Source organism: Chaetodon trifascialis, chromosome 8 (genome assembly GCF_039877785.1).
Source record: "Chaetodon trifascialis isolate fChaTrf1 chromosome 8, fChaTrf1.hap1, whole genome shotgun sequence".
Taxonomy (NCBI): Eukaryota; Metazoa; Chordata; class Actinopteri; order Chaetodontiformes; family Chaetodontidae; genus Chaetodon; species Chaetodon trifascialis.
Genome location: NC_092063.1, coordinates 25,124,261 through 25,138,733, shown reverse-complemented (window position 1 = coordinate 25,138,733; position 14,473 = coordinate 25,124,261). Strand labels below are relative to the sequence as shown.

General features: G+C 39.4%; 1 protein-coding gene and 1 pseudogene across 1 annotated transcript in view; one reads left to right on the top strand and one right to left on the bottom strand.

Moving 5' to 3' along the window:
• LOC139335587 (tubulin alpha-1C chain-like) overlaps nt 1-14,473 on the bottom strand; it is a 328,997-nt pseudogene that overhangs the window by 127,527 nt on the left and 186,997 nt on the right.
• Nucleotides 4,587-14,473, top strand: part of ntsr1 (neurotensin receptor 1 (high affinity)) — a 59,721-nt gene continuing 49,834 nt past the window's right edge. The window contains exon 1 of the mRNA XM_070969124.1: nt 4,587-5,294. Within this exon, the coding sequence (XP_070825225.1) occupies nt 4,626-5,294 (669 nt within the window). The 5' untranslated portion in view covers nt 4,587-4,625. The remainder of the gene's footprint in view (nt 5,295-14,473) is intronic.

Genomic DNA, 14,473 nt, shown 5'->3' with positions numbered 1-14,473 from the left:
ATTGAGATTCTATTTATGTTGGTGTGTTTCTGTGTTGAACTGGCTATGACAACAAATATCCCTCTGGGACAATAACCTCTAAATCTAAATGATTTTATTCATAACCTTTATGGCACCGTTTATCTCATCATTCCATTATAGACCTCTTAACTCCATAAAAACCAGTGATCTGTGTGAGATCCTCAAATGATGACTGCCTGTAGCTTTCGAATAAACTTTGTCAGGAGAAAAATCACTGTCCTCTTTGAAGCTGCTTCCAAAACCCAATTTTTTGTTGCAAATCTGAGCATCTTTCATATTTTTATGGGCATATTTTGTATCTTTTATGTCCTGAATCTTGTTTTATATGTAATCATAAATGTGGTGGTGCAAGTGCCTGCAGAATAAAATATATTATTATCTCTATCATAGGAAGACAAGATAGAAAGTGATGAAGAGGAAGAAAACAGAGGGACAGAAAAAACAGAGGTTCATCTCTAAAACTGTGCAAAATAATAACAGCAGCACTTTGCAATTGATTCCACTGTTAATTCACCACTAGTCCAAAGCTCTTTTGTCTCAAGGCCATGAATCCTCATGAAATCTATTTTACAATATTTATTGGTTATCGTGTATTTTTGTTTTCAAGTTGTTTATTAGGAGATATTTGTATACCTGGCAAAGGTTCTCTAGTGCCTTAGGGACTGTTTGATGTATTTCATAGAGAACGGGATCAGCCTGAACGGTGATGTCAGCATTTAAAGAAAAGGATTATAAATATCATAAAAAGACCTTATCATTGTGATACTGGGGCATATGAGAGATGAAAATAGTCTCTATCACTATCCCTCTGAGCACAATAAAGAAATGGCTGGGAGAAGGTCTGGGCAGGAGACTCACCTGATTTTTTTTTTTTTATTTCTTATTTTAATTTTACAGAGGACTGCTAAATAACGAGGAACATTACAATGGAGCTACAATGGAGGTGAGCAGTCTCAGAGGGACGATTTGTTTCAATAAAAATATGCTTTCTTCAGTAACAGCAGGAAAGATCTCACACACGTCACTCAACATCTCCACTCCAGTAATGTTTGTGAGAGTGTTGCCAATGCACACAGACGTGGAAGACGTCACGGAACCTATGGTTTGTTGTTATTTTAAAGCTATTTCTCTGGTTATACTTTAGCTGTGTGGTCTAAACAGATAAATGCTCTTTTTTATACTAGTAGTCTAGAGCAGTGGTTCCCAAAGTGAATGTTGCCATTGGGGGCCATAAGTGTACTGCACAGCTCTGATTCCAAAGAAGTTGGGACACTTTGTAAAACATAAATAAGAATGTGATAACTTGCTAAAGATTTTTGACATATGCTCAATTGAAAACAGCACAAAGACAATATATGTAATGTTTGACCTCATCAACTTCACTGATTTTTGTAAATATCTGCTTATTCTGAATTTGATGCAGCAACATGTTTTGTGACAGGAGCAGCTAAAGACTGGGAAAGATGTGGAATCCTCCAAAAAATACGTTCCCACAGGTAAACAGGTTGATTGGTAACAGGTGATAGTATCATGATTGGGTATGAAAGGGGCATCCTGGAAAGGCTCAGGCTATGTTTACAAGTAGCAGGGTATTTTGGGAAACGGATATTTTGGCCCCTCCGTTTTCAAAAATAACATCGTGACATGACATTAAGTATTTTCAGTTGCATGTTGTGATGTTTTGGAACCTGAAACGCCGTTTAAACCAGTTTACACGCCAACACATAACCGGCGTTTTCAGAAATCTCCACTTTGGCCGGAGTTTTTAAAAATGATCGTTTTCTGTGAAAAAAAATCTGTTCGCGTGCAAACGAGAGGCCAAAGTGCATGAAAACATATGTGTTTTCCCTAAGTGTAAACGTAGCCTCAGTCGTTCACAAGCAAGGATGGAGAGAGGTTCACCACTTTGTGAACACATGATTGGATAAAAGAGATTAATACATGAGCTCAGGAACACTTTGGATTTGCAAATGAACTTGGTTTACCAACACCAGTTTTACAGAGTCCCAGCTGAATCAGGGTTGGTATATTCTATTTTGGCAGTGGAAAAATATCTCCTCTCCGCAAAACATGTTATATCTCTATAAGTCATGTGCTCTGCAATTGTATTACAGTGTTTTAAGTCAGCTGTACAGTCGCTCCACCCTGTGCTTTAGCTTTAAACTGAAAAAAGTTAAAGGGACACTCCACCAATTTTACATGAAGATCGGTTTACTTGTCAAGATGATCAGTACTCAGTCAGTTGTTTAATGTCTTCTTCTATAAAGTCTGGAAAAAAACAAAAACGATGATGTCACCAGGGATATTATTTTGTTCCGTGTATACAGACATTTTTTATTCTCATTTTGGGCTGGCAGTGATTAACAAACAGTAGAACAGGAAAGTGTGACACTGGGCTGCTTTTGTTTTCCTTTCAGATGTATACATTAACTGTTTATGTACTGGGCCAGTCATGTTTGCTTTAAGCTGCAAAGGAAATTACTGTAAATGAGGAATTCAGATTAGATAGCAGATCTTCAGTCTTCAGACCAAAGAACCATTTATCTTAACATTGCTGTTGTCAGGTGAAAACCAAGCAAAGGAATTTTCATTGTTTTGCACAATTTCACACGGTGCAGTTTTATGTGGAGTGCAGGGCTGCCAGAGGTGCAGTTGCTTAGTTCATCAATGTTTCTTTACCGCTTTTATTTCATGATACCAGGTTCATTAAAACCTGTCATGAACTCTGACAAGATGAGAGCACATATGATGGAAAATACACACTCTTATTTTTTTCACTGACATGTAGCCTCCAGGCATTCAGAAAATTACATTTTGGCATATGAGGCACACACAGAAAAAGGTGCATACTTACCCTTAACACTGTGACACATTGCAGAAGGGAGAGCATTAAATTCCATGTTTTGTTTAGAGTTTAAAGTTTTTCTTTTCATTCTGCTTTATGGAGTGAAAGTGGTGTCAGTAGTGGTGAAAAAAATCTCTGCTTTATGATCCACAAATAAAAAAATGGGATTCGCTCACAAATATGTCTTGCATCTCTTCCCTGAACATTCCAGCAATGTCAGAAAATTATGTTAATTTCATCAGCAGGCCTTCATGGCTATTATGCTAAAGTTCATAAAACAATACACATTCTACAGAATTGGCTATACACAGCTTTCAGATAAACAGCATGACAGGCTGCATGTGCTAAAAATCGTCCAATAAATGTCCTGGGTTTTAATAATGCGTCACTTACACTATAATCCTGAAAAATCAATAGCACATACAGCATATACACACTTATGCAATTACTAGAGGTTCAAATGAGTGTGCTCCTAACAAAAACAGAAACGTAGTTAATGCTGAAATTAACACTATTTTATCAAACCATAAAAAGCTGACAAAGATATACTGCTGCTTTTAGAAAATCACTGCTGAGATTCTCTTAACATGACACCTGAGGCTCTCCGCTCCAGTTTCCATTATCTCCTGTGCGTCAAACAGCTGACAATCCTTGTTGGAACTTTCTTCAGTTGGGAAACCATGGGCTCTAAATCACTGAGCTTTTCATCATTATCACTGAATAAGAAAATAAAGTCAGTGTGTGAATCTGTTTTTGTTTTGTCATTCCTAAGTCAACTGTCCACCACCACACTGACTCCTTAGGAAGTGGATGAGATTAGGAAAACCATTAGCAAAACGAGACATCCTGTCCCACAGTAAACATCAGATTTAAGGTACTGCAAAGATACAGTATGCTCTATACATCCACTTATCCCAGAATGAAACTGGAAACAGCCTATAATGTGACCAGATGGCAGTTATTGTAAGTAATGATGTACGTTTAAATCCTCTATGACAGTCTGTCAGCAAAACACAATGCACTCTGTACAGCAAGAGACACTGGCCCCAGGGCCGGAAACATAGAGAGATTTCCTATTTAAGAAGAAGGGTGTTTCCTCAGCCTGAAGGATACCACCGACAGCCTGCTGATTCCAAGCAGGATCGCTCAGTAGAGGCGATATTATACTGTTGCATGTCTGTGAGCCTTTGCACACAAGACACATGATCAACAGTGAGCTCCAGGTCATGAACATAACCAATGAAGGAACTGAAATGATAGATTTGGATATTTCTTAGCACATTAAGTCTGAGTGGGAGAGAAGGAAAGTGAGAAGACACACACACACACACACACACACACACACACACACACACACACACACACACACACACACACACACACACACACAGATAGAGAGAGAGATCAGAGTGCCAAGGGTAGCCTACATACAAAAAAAGAAAAAGGAAAAAAAGAATAATTCTGGCTCAGAACTGAAATGAAAGACCGTGGTTGTTGTTTTGTTGCTGCTTCGCTTCCAAGGTGAAACCTGACCGATCGAAGTGAAAAGGGCTCCACTTACTGAATGGCTGTGCGTCATCGCAGCAGATCCAGGAGCGAGCACGCCTCCTGTCATGCCAACTATAAAAGCTGCTCTCCTCCGACTTCCACAGACTGAACCTGTTTAACTTCGACTGATGAACAAGTGAACCTCAACAAATGTCCACTCAGTTTCAACACTCATACTTTTTGTTTCCATGTTTTCACACATAGAGGCACAATGGATTTAAACTTAACGCTGTCAGGGCGCGACTTGGCCGGCTTTGGCGAACTGGCGCAGAGACTCTTTGGGAATAACTCACTGTTTCCACTTGATAACAGCACCACTGCAGCCCCATCGGAAGAGGAAGACCTGGAAGTCAATACGGACGTTTACTCCAAAGTGATAGTCACAGTCATCTACGTGGCTCTGTTCGCTGTGGGCGTTCTGGGGAACTCCATCACCCTGTACACCCTGCTGACGAAAAAGACCCTGCAAAACCTCCAGAGCACCGTGCACTACCACCTGGCCAGCTTGGCCGTCTCCGACCTGCTGATCCTTGTGCTCTCAATGCCCATCGAGCTCTACAACTTCATCTGGTTCCACTACCCGTGGGTGTTCGGGGACGCCGTGTGCAGGGGTTACTACTTCCTTCGGGACAGCTGCTCCTACGCCACCGCGCTCAACATCGCCAGCCTGAGCGTGGAACGCTTTATGGCCATCTGTCACCCGTTCAAAGCCAAGAGCATCATGTCCCGCAGCCGCACCAAGAAGCTCATCAGCGCCATGTGGCTCGCCTCCTTCGCTCTTGCCACACCGATGCTCTTCATCATGGGCCAGGTGGTGCGTAACGGCGAGAAGATATGCACCGCTGTTGTCTCCCATGTCACGGTCAAGATTGTGCTCCAGGTAGGTTTGCGTGTCGGCTTTGCGCGTAAATGTGTCCATAATCTATTTATTTTCACTGGAAATTATACAAAGAAAGAAAATCCCTGCCTCCGCACGAAGGAGGCTGATTGTATTAAGCTAATTGAGCTTTAATTCAGCATATTAAAAGACATTTAGCCATAGGGTTTTTAGTAATTCCCCTTTAACTGCAGGTTCATTTCTGCCAGGAAATGAAAAAGACAGACTCACCAATATCAACAACATGATGCTTGTTTCTGCGAAATTAATCAAACATGATGCTGAACGCACGGAAATGATGAGTTCCTTAGTTCTTAATATCTTTTTTAAAAAAAAAGAGGAAAAAAGAAAAAGGAAACTCATTATAACTGAAGTGTAAAGGGAAAAAAAAAATCATCAACAGCCACTGAAAAGATAAGCGAACTCAGCAGCATGCAGGGTGCTACAGGTGTGAGCCAGCAGGACCCCCTCCTGTTGGCTCGGCTCCTCTGCATGTGTACATGCTCTGCATATAGAGCTGACATGATTGGTGATCCAGTGCATCAGAGGATTGATCACTACTTTGATTGATCATTGAAGACATTTTTCAAGCAAAAGGTTTGATGACGCCGGCTTCTCTATGCTCGCTGCTCTCTCTTTTCTGACATTAATGTAAACTGACTGTCTTTGGGTTTTGGACTGTTGGTCAGACAGTTTGATTACAGTCACCCTTCAGTCACAGTTACAGCTAAACATGGGAGTTTGATGATTGTTCTGAGTGTGTTTTCCAAAAAACAACAACAATAACAAAAAAAAAAAAAAAAAAAAAAAAAAAAACAAAATGTTGCAACTCTGTGTCTGAATCCAAACAAAGATGGTAGCTGAAAATGTTCTGCTAAAAACAAACCTCTTCAAATTGCTTTTAACTGATTTGTGTAATTTTATATGACCTGGAAAAAAATTTAAGAACAAAAAAGTAAGGATGTCATTTTTGGGTTCCTGGATTTGAAAGAAGAAGAAAAAAAAAAAAGCCCAGAAATGAGTTGCAACAGTATTTTTTTCACCCAGATAGTTAGAAGAGCCGCAGGATTTTGGAAAATCCCTCAGTAGTATATTAAGAGTTGTCAAAGATGCCTGGCTTTTGTCTTGTTTTGTTTTGGGGCAGGGGGCTTAATCTGTGCGACTCCAGAATAATGACAATACACGAGAGGAACAAACTGGGGCTGCTTGGACTCAAAATTGTGATGGACTTTTTTTTTTTTTTTTTTTTTTTTTTACAATTTCCTCACATTTTATAGCAATTGTTTTGTTGATTAATCAATAAAAGAATCAGTAATGGCAATAATAATTAGTCGCACATGCTTGATGTGCACGTTAAGATATTAAGGGAGCATGTGGCTTAATGTAAAGCACATGTGAGTGGATGAGTGAGTGAGAAACACACGCATGCATGCACGCACGCACACACACACACACACACACACACACACACACACACACACACACACACACACACACACACACACACACACACTTACTTCCATACTCTGAGTGCAGCAGCCCCCTCTAACAAAAAAAGCTATTTCTCAAGTCTGTCGCCACTGCTTTCTGAGATAGATGGTGTTGCTCTGCAGGTCGTAGGTTGTATAAAGGATTAGGCCAGTGTCCCCAGCTTTGTTTACAATGCACATACTGGGCATTGGCTCAGAAAACCAAGTGTTGTGATTTATTGTGATTTGAGAGAACTGGGAATGATTAGGTGAGGTGTTTTGTGTAGCTTTGCAGAGACTTGGTAAGAGACAAAGGCAAAAGGGAATGTGACATTAGCTGTTGTGTATCTGTGAAGGTTCATCTTTAGCATTAGTGTAATCATCGCACTCACCCTCATCATTATCATCTGCTCCAGTGTCTGCTGAGTCTGGTTTTACTCTCTCCTGCTCTCAAACCACACTGATATTTTCCCCATCTTGTTTGTCCTGTCCTTTGTCTTTCTATGCCTCATCATTTTTCTTTTTTCCTCTTCAAGTCGTCACTCCTGCATGAGAATAACGATTTGAAACGGTGCCAAGAGTAACAGTTCTTATCTTCCCATGCTTTCAGTGAGGTTATTGACACTGGTGAGCCAGGAAATGGTCATTTTTCCACACAAGAGGTCATACCCTATAGAAATCACATAAGACTTTATTTTCCCTTGGGGACATTGTATGATGTACACTGAAAAACAGCAAACGATCAAATGACTCCTGTGACCTTTTATAAGTGTGCGTGTTTGGGAATACACTGTACAGAGCATGTGTATATGAAAGATTCACTAGAAGCTGGTTCAGTAGGCATCCTACTGCTATGGAGGGTCCAAACACTGCCTGTTTAGACAACAGTGAGTGACACTGAGGAGGGAGAAGGTGTGTGTATGTGCGCACTTCTGTGAGAGAGCTGAAGTAAAAGGGAAAGATGAGGAGGTCAGAGAACATGGAGCTAACAGTGCCTGGGGGAGCAGCTCAGTTTTCCCTGGAGTTAGCAGGCAGACTTTAATTTGGCTGCAGTGCTGTGAATATAACTGTCCTCTAAATGCAGATCTAAATAATGCAGAACATTTGAAAACTGTCATTAATGAGTTCTTTCAGTGATGATCCTGAAAATTTCAGTCTCAAAATTCTGAGGCCGGCAACACTGGTTGAGCGACTTGTTTGTCAGAAATACATCAGAGGAACAACTGGTGCTGCTTCAACAAAGCAGCCAATAACCAACCTTTCCTATAGTGCCATAAGCAACTGTGATCTGATGTTGCACACGAAGCAAGTAGTTTCCTGCGCAACAGCATGGCACAATGGAGCTGATTGTCTTGCTGCTCCCTGTGGCTCCTTCTGGTTCCATCATTCTCTGCAATATTTAAAGTCAATGATTCATTGTTAGTCGATTAATCCATTATTCGCTCAACACAGATCAGCAGCAATGTTGGTAAGTCTTTCAAGAATTTTTTTTTTATGCCAAATGGTAAAAACTGAGATGAAAAAAGACATTTGAAGATGCCACTTGGGACTCTGGTAACAGACGTTTTTCACAATTTGCTCTTATAGACGTAACAATGAACCAGTTAATCGGGGAAATATCTGGTAGATTAATCAGTTATGAAAATAATCCATATTTGAGGTTTTCATAAAATGACTGCAGTTAGGTACAATTTAGAGATATATTACTCAAGTTTATGCTTCTCAAATTTCTATTGCATTTCAGAGGAAAATATTGTACTTTTCACTCCACTACATTTATTTGACAGCTACAGACTGTGCACACTGCAAAAAGCTTTCTCTTAGTAATCTTTGTATGTATTGACACATAAAAAAGACTACCAGTGTCATTTTTCTTTGTTCTAGATCAGTGACCTCTTCCTTTAAGGTGCTCACAATGAATCCTAGAAACTTCTTCAAACAAGTACCATTGACCCTGCTTTACCACAAATATACACAACTCATAAATATGTGCATGAGTGTAAAGTATCCAGGGCGACACAGGAGTGTTGTATGAGAGAGGAGTGTGAATGAGAGGCCAATGGACTTAATGAGCAAGACAGGATTTGTTTTTAATGTCTTCAAGGCTGCAGGATGTGAGCAGACTAAGTGAAGTTAACTCGCTGCTGTTGACAGTCAGCTCAGATGTTTCCAGTGCATTTACATTTGACATGCTGTGTGTTTAACTCGGTGCTGCTGTGTGCACTCACCTTGGCTTGTATACCTGTGAGTGTGTTTGCTGTCGTTGTACTGAGTGGTCTCCTGCTGTGCAGGGGTCTCTGCTTGGGTTGCACAGGGTCGTGTTGTTTGTGCAATAGAATGAGTTTCAACTGCAAAACCGACTGATTCATCCAGAGAAGGACTTTAAGAATCTTGTTTGTGTTTGACCATTTATTTACATCTGCATGATATAGTCCATTTTACAAACAGCAGGCTGAATCTTTCTTTTCGCATCAACTAATGCCACAACTCACACGTGATATAACAGCTCATAGGATTAAAACCAATCTATGCATTACTAATAGGGAGTGTCAGTATTTATTTTACTGTATTGATACATTTTCCCTTTTAATAAGGGGAAATGTAAGTAATCCAGCACTCTTGCAAGGTTATTCTGAGTCTGTATTGTTGATATATGGTATATGTATATCAGCCGGTTTAAAGGTGACTCATCATCAAAGTTCAAATCAGACTACCACCTATCATCCAAAGGATGAGGTGATGCGGCAGGTATAGACAACAATGTTAAAACTATTGAAATGTTATGAGAATATTAAACCAAGGATTGGAGGACTCAGTAGATTACTGACAGAACACATGAAGCACTCTAAAAACATGGTGACATTTCTTCTTTTGTTGTACACGACTATCACATGCAGCATATTAAACATTAACAAGAAGGAGAGCCTATAAAGTCGAGAGTGGCTCAGTGAGGCTGTACTGAGGGACAGCTGTGCTTTGAGCTAAATGTAAATGTCGTTCTTTATTGTTTCTTTACTTTTTATAGGAGCCACATTAGCTTCCACAGAGTGGTTGCTAGTCTTCCTGGGGTCCTAATTGACACATAAACCAGAAATACTAGATAAAATGGCACTATAATAGTGAAAATTGGAGTGTGAAGCAGGCATAAATATCACAAAACATGAAATGACTCTACTCATAAAACTACCAATAACAGTAACTCACAGTTGAAACCTAAATTGTCAAATATGCACAGCACCAAAAAAATCTAAATAAATAAACAAACTTCTTGACTTCTTGAAAGTAAATCTGTTTTGGACCTGTTTGATGTTGTCAGGGAGCATGTTACAGACTGAGAAATCCCACAGGTCTTTAGAGCTGTTGTGGTGATGAGAAGCTCAAAACAATAATATGATGTGCTTAAAACTGGCATTTAGCTATTTCTCAGTTCACCATCTTTCAGTTATTTAAATTTGACTATAATAATACAGTGTTTCTTCTTCCACCAAACAAGCTTTGGCTTTCATGTACAGAGACACAGCATGCAAGGCAGCAGCCGCAGATTTCTCATTTGTTGAACAAGCACAAAGGAACGACATTAATTACCTGCAGCTGCGTCTCTGCTGGCCACTATTGTTGTTGCGGCCAGTGAAATCAACAGTCACTGAACCTTTTATTTATCACAGCTTAAGCTGTCAATACTGTCGGGTGCAATTAAAATGGAGGCTCTTGCATTTTAAACATTGCATTCTTTCAAATTGTAATTTTTAATATAAAAATGATTGTTTAGCTCTGACAGCAGTCAATGGAACATTATTTGATAGATGACAATGATACTGGTAGTGCAGATGTCAAATATACAGACTTCATACTGACAGTAAAATGTGATTTTGCCTTGATATTCCCTCTTGGTGCTCTGTTAGATACTTACGATACTTACGACTGTTAGCAGTCGTAGAGTCCAAAAATGGTCAACCTAAAATAATCCTTCATTGTCATAATTCATCATTTTTGTAGGGCGTCATTGTTCAATTATTTCCGTTACATCTGGATGAACTCATTAATCCACATTCTTGTAACTCCTCAGTCAGTTTCAGTTTGAAAGTGCAATGTGTGAAAGAAAGTAAATTGAAATGAATTAAAATATGGTAGAATTAACACTTCTGTACCATTAACTAATGAGACTGAGCTCATTAGCATTGTTAGCTTGTATCTCTATCTCACAGAATTGTAAGTGCAAAAATTCTGTTTTCTGTTTTCATTTTTCAATATAATTTCAACAGTGCAATGAAAAAATATTCAACATTTAATGAACATCATTGAATTTGATGCACATTATTTTTGGTCAAATGGTACGGCCTCCATATGCAGCTCGAACACACCATGTAAATTGTCTTATGGAGGCTACTCTCGCCTTCAGGCACTGCATCGTCCTCATTTAAAATGTTGGACGTGGCTTTTTCATTTAAAACTAAAAAAAAAAAATCAGAATTTCCACAATATTGATTTACAGTTAATTCCGTTTGTATTATCAAATTCTGTGCTTTCCACGTGGTGGAAATCTATTGTTAGATATCTGTTTTCTGCTGTTAGACTTAGCATGTTGTTTGTGACAAACAATAGAGGTGTCAGAACTGACCATGCAGGAAACAGGAAACAGGTTAATAAGCTCTGTGGTGGCCCTGTGTCGTATATTAACGTCAAAAGCAAATGATGCTTCTTGATCACAAATACGCACACAACTGTGCCTAATCAGGAAGTAAACATCTTGAAAACTTGGGGCTTCTACTAAAACACTATGCTTTGTTACACAGAACTCTTTAAAGAGACTGCCAGAACTCTTCTTTTAAATATTTGTGTTCATCTTCAAAAGAAGCCGGTCCAGATTTCTGTGGCTCGTAGACAGAATGTAGACGTGATGTTTACATGCACACAGCAGCAGTAGCTGATGGCAGAGTGACAAATTGGGCTGTGGCTTCACAGACTGAATTTAGCACGTTCACTACAGTAAGGTGGTGCCTTGAGGTCCCTTCATGTATTAGATATTTGATGACTTTTTTTCCCTCTGTTGTTCCAGGATAGACACTTTATGACCCCCCCACCTGGCTGTAGTCAACAAAGAAGTGACCTCATAATAACATAATACAAACTTATTACAGTAACTGAGCTAGAAATAAATGTGTAAAGGTTTCTCGTGAAAAATATGCATCTTATCCAGAGGTCAAAGTCATGTCACTCATTGTCTCTGCTTAATGGTGAGGATCTTTAAAGGGCCATTAGAAGCCAGGTTTTGACTGATCTCATCAGAAACCTGGATAATGTGTAAACATGGCTCAGTGCCCTGTTTTTTAGCTAGCTTCAGTGGCAGTTGGCAGTGTCGGTTGGTCCACATTGAAATATGGCTGGCCATAAAGTTTTGTTGACATTCATATTCCCTTGAGGACGATTTTTCATCCAGTGAAACCATGAGGATTTTTAGTTTTTCATCAAATGCAGCAAAGCTGTTTGCTACGACAAATTGTACTGATATTAATGGTCCCCACAGGATAAATCCTAATTTATGATCCCTTTACTGTTAATGTAGTGCCACCAGCAGGTCAAAGTTTTCACTCGTGAAATATGCTTACATTTTTTGGATATTTACCCACTAATTCTGACACATATATTCATGTTCCCCTCACGATTAACTGTAATATGTTTTGGGACCCTCTGACTTTTAATCCACTGCAGTCATCATGAGAAAAATGTTTAATTTGTGCAATACTTGGGTTTATCACTAAATACCTGCAACACTGATTTTCCATCACCTTTAGCTGAACTTTGTGTGTAGTGCCAATTAGCAAACAACCAGCATGCTAAAACACTGAACTAAGACGGTGAACATGGTAAACATTATACCTGCTAAGCATCAGCTTATTAGCATTGTCATTGTGAGCAAATGGACATTAGCATTTAACTCAAAGTATAGCTATGCATAAGTGCACAGTGTTAACATGGCTGAAGATTTTTGGTCTAATTATTTGACTCCAGTTAGCAAGCGAGCTTTTCTCAAAGCTGTGATGAGGGTTCATCCAGGTTTCTGAAATCAGAATAAGATGTTTCTATGTGACTACCAGTGTCATTTTTCACACACACACACACACACACACACACACACACACACACACACACACACACACACACACACACACACACACACACACACAGATAGATAGATAGATAGATAGATAGATAGATAGATAGATAGATAGATAGATAGATAGATAGATAGATATGTGTGTGTGTGTGTGTGTGTGTGTGTGTATTAGATGTTTTCATATATGTATATATATATGGCATTTTTGTAAAACCATTTTTGGGTTCTCTGCTCTGTGAATGTTAGAGATGACACTAGACAAGAGTCAGTGTGTTTACATCAGTGATTGTTTCTGCAAGCGATTATAAAAGACTACATGACACATGCCTGTGTAGAGACCTTTGACTAAACAATGTCACCATGATGTAAATATTTGGATTATTCCCTGCTGAAAGTAAGATAGATGTTTATGTAGATATGAGAAACCAAGTCACGGCAAGGTCATGAGCCATATGCCAGAGGAGACGATAAAACGGCTCTCTACTAGCTGTAAACAGCATGCAAACACTTCTTAAAAAGCAGTTATTTAAGAGCAATAATTCTAATAAATTATTTTATGAAGGGGAAGTAGATTTTTTCATAAGAAAAGGAATAAAAGGAAATGCAGTACACTATTTTGACTGTCATGCAAACTTAGGGAACTTTGACTTCGTGGAATACATTTCTGGGAATTTAAAAAGCCAAAACATTGGACATGGGACATGAAGATATTTCATTTTAAGAAATGGACCATGTATGCACACACAGGTGAAAATATTCAGGTGAAAAAAATTATCCAACAAATCTGAACACATCTTCTTTGTGCCTGTGATATTTCAGTTCAAGCCTCATAGCAAAATTGTAATTCTTGAGCATGTGAAAATCACAGCATCTCTAGTTTTTCATATTCAGTCATACCACATCTGTCCACCAAGTGCTCGTGCTCATTCTTTCCTTGCTGGCTTATTAGCCTTTAATATATACAGTGGAGGTACATCCCATTTCCCTTGTTTCTATTATATTAGTTATTTCGATCCCTCCTTGGTCCTTGATCCTCTCATTGATCTGATCCACCAAGAAAGACTTTTCGAGTTCTTATTTCTGCCGTGATGAGCTAGGATCCACGAAGCCTTTTGGAGATCACTTATCAGACCAAAATACCCCTTATTTAACAAATGAATCACAAAACATTTTTTATCATTCATCAGAAAGAGTTTCATTCATTTTCTCTAATTTCTCCTTCCAATCTGCATTACAAGATGTATTCCACATTTATATCCACCAGGAACAGACTTGTTAATCCATCCATCCATCCATCCATCCATTTTCTATACCACCTATCCCTTTCGGGGTTGCGGGGGGTGCTGGAGCCTATCCCAGCCGTCAACGGGCGAGAGGCGGGGTACACCCTGAGCTAGTCGTCAGTCGATCGCAGGGCACAAATAAACAACCATTCACACTCACACCTAGGGGCAATTTTACAGTCACCAATTAACCTAATGAGCATGTTTTTGGTCTGTGGGAGGAACTCACGCATGCACGGGAAGAACATGCAAACTTCACACAGAAAGGCCCCGCCCGGGGATCGAACTGGTAACCTTGTTGCTGTGAGGCACGCA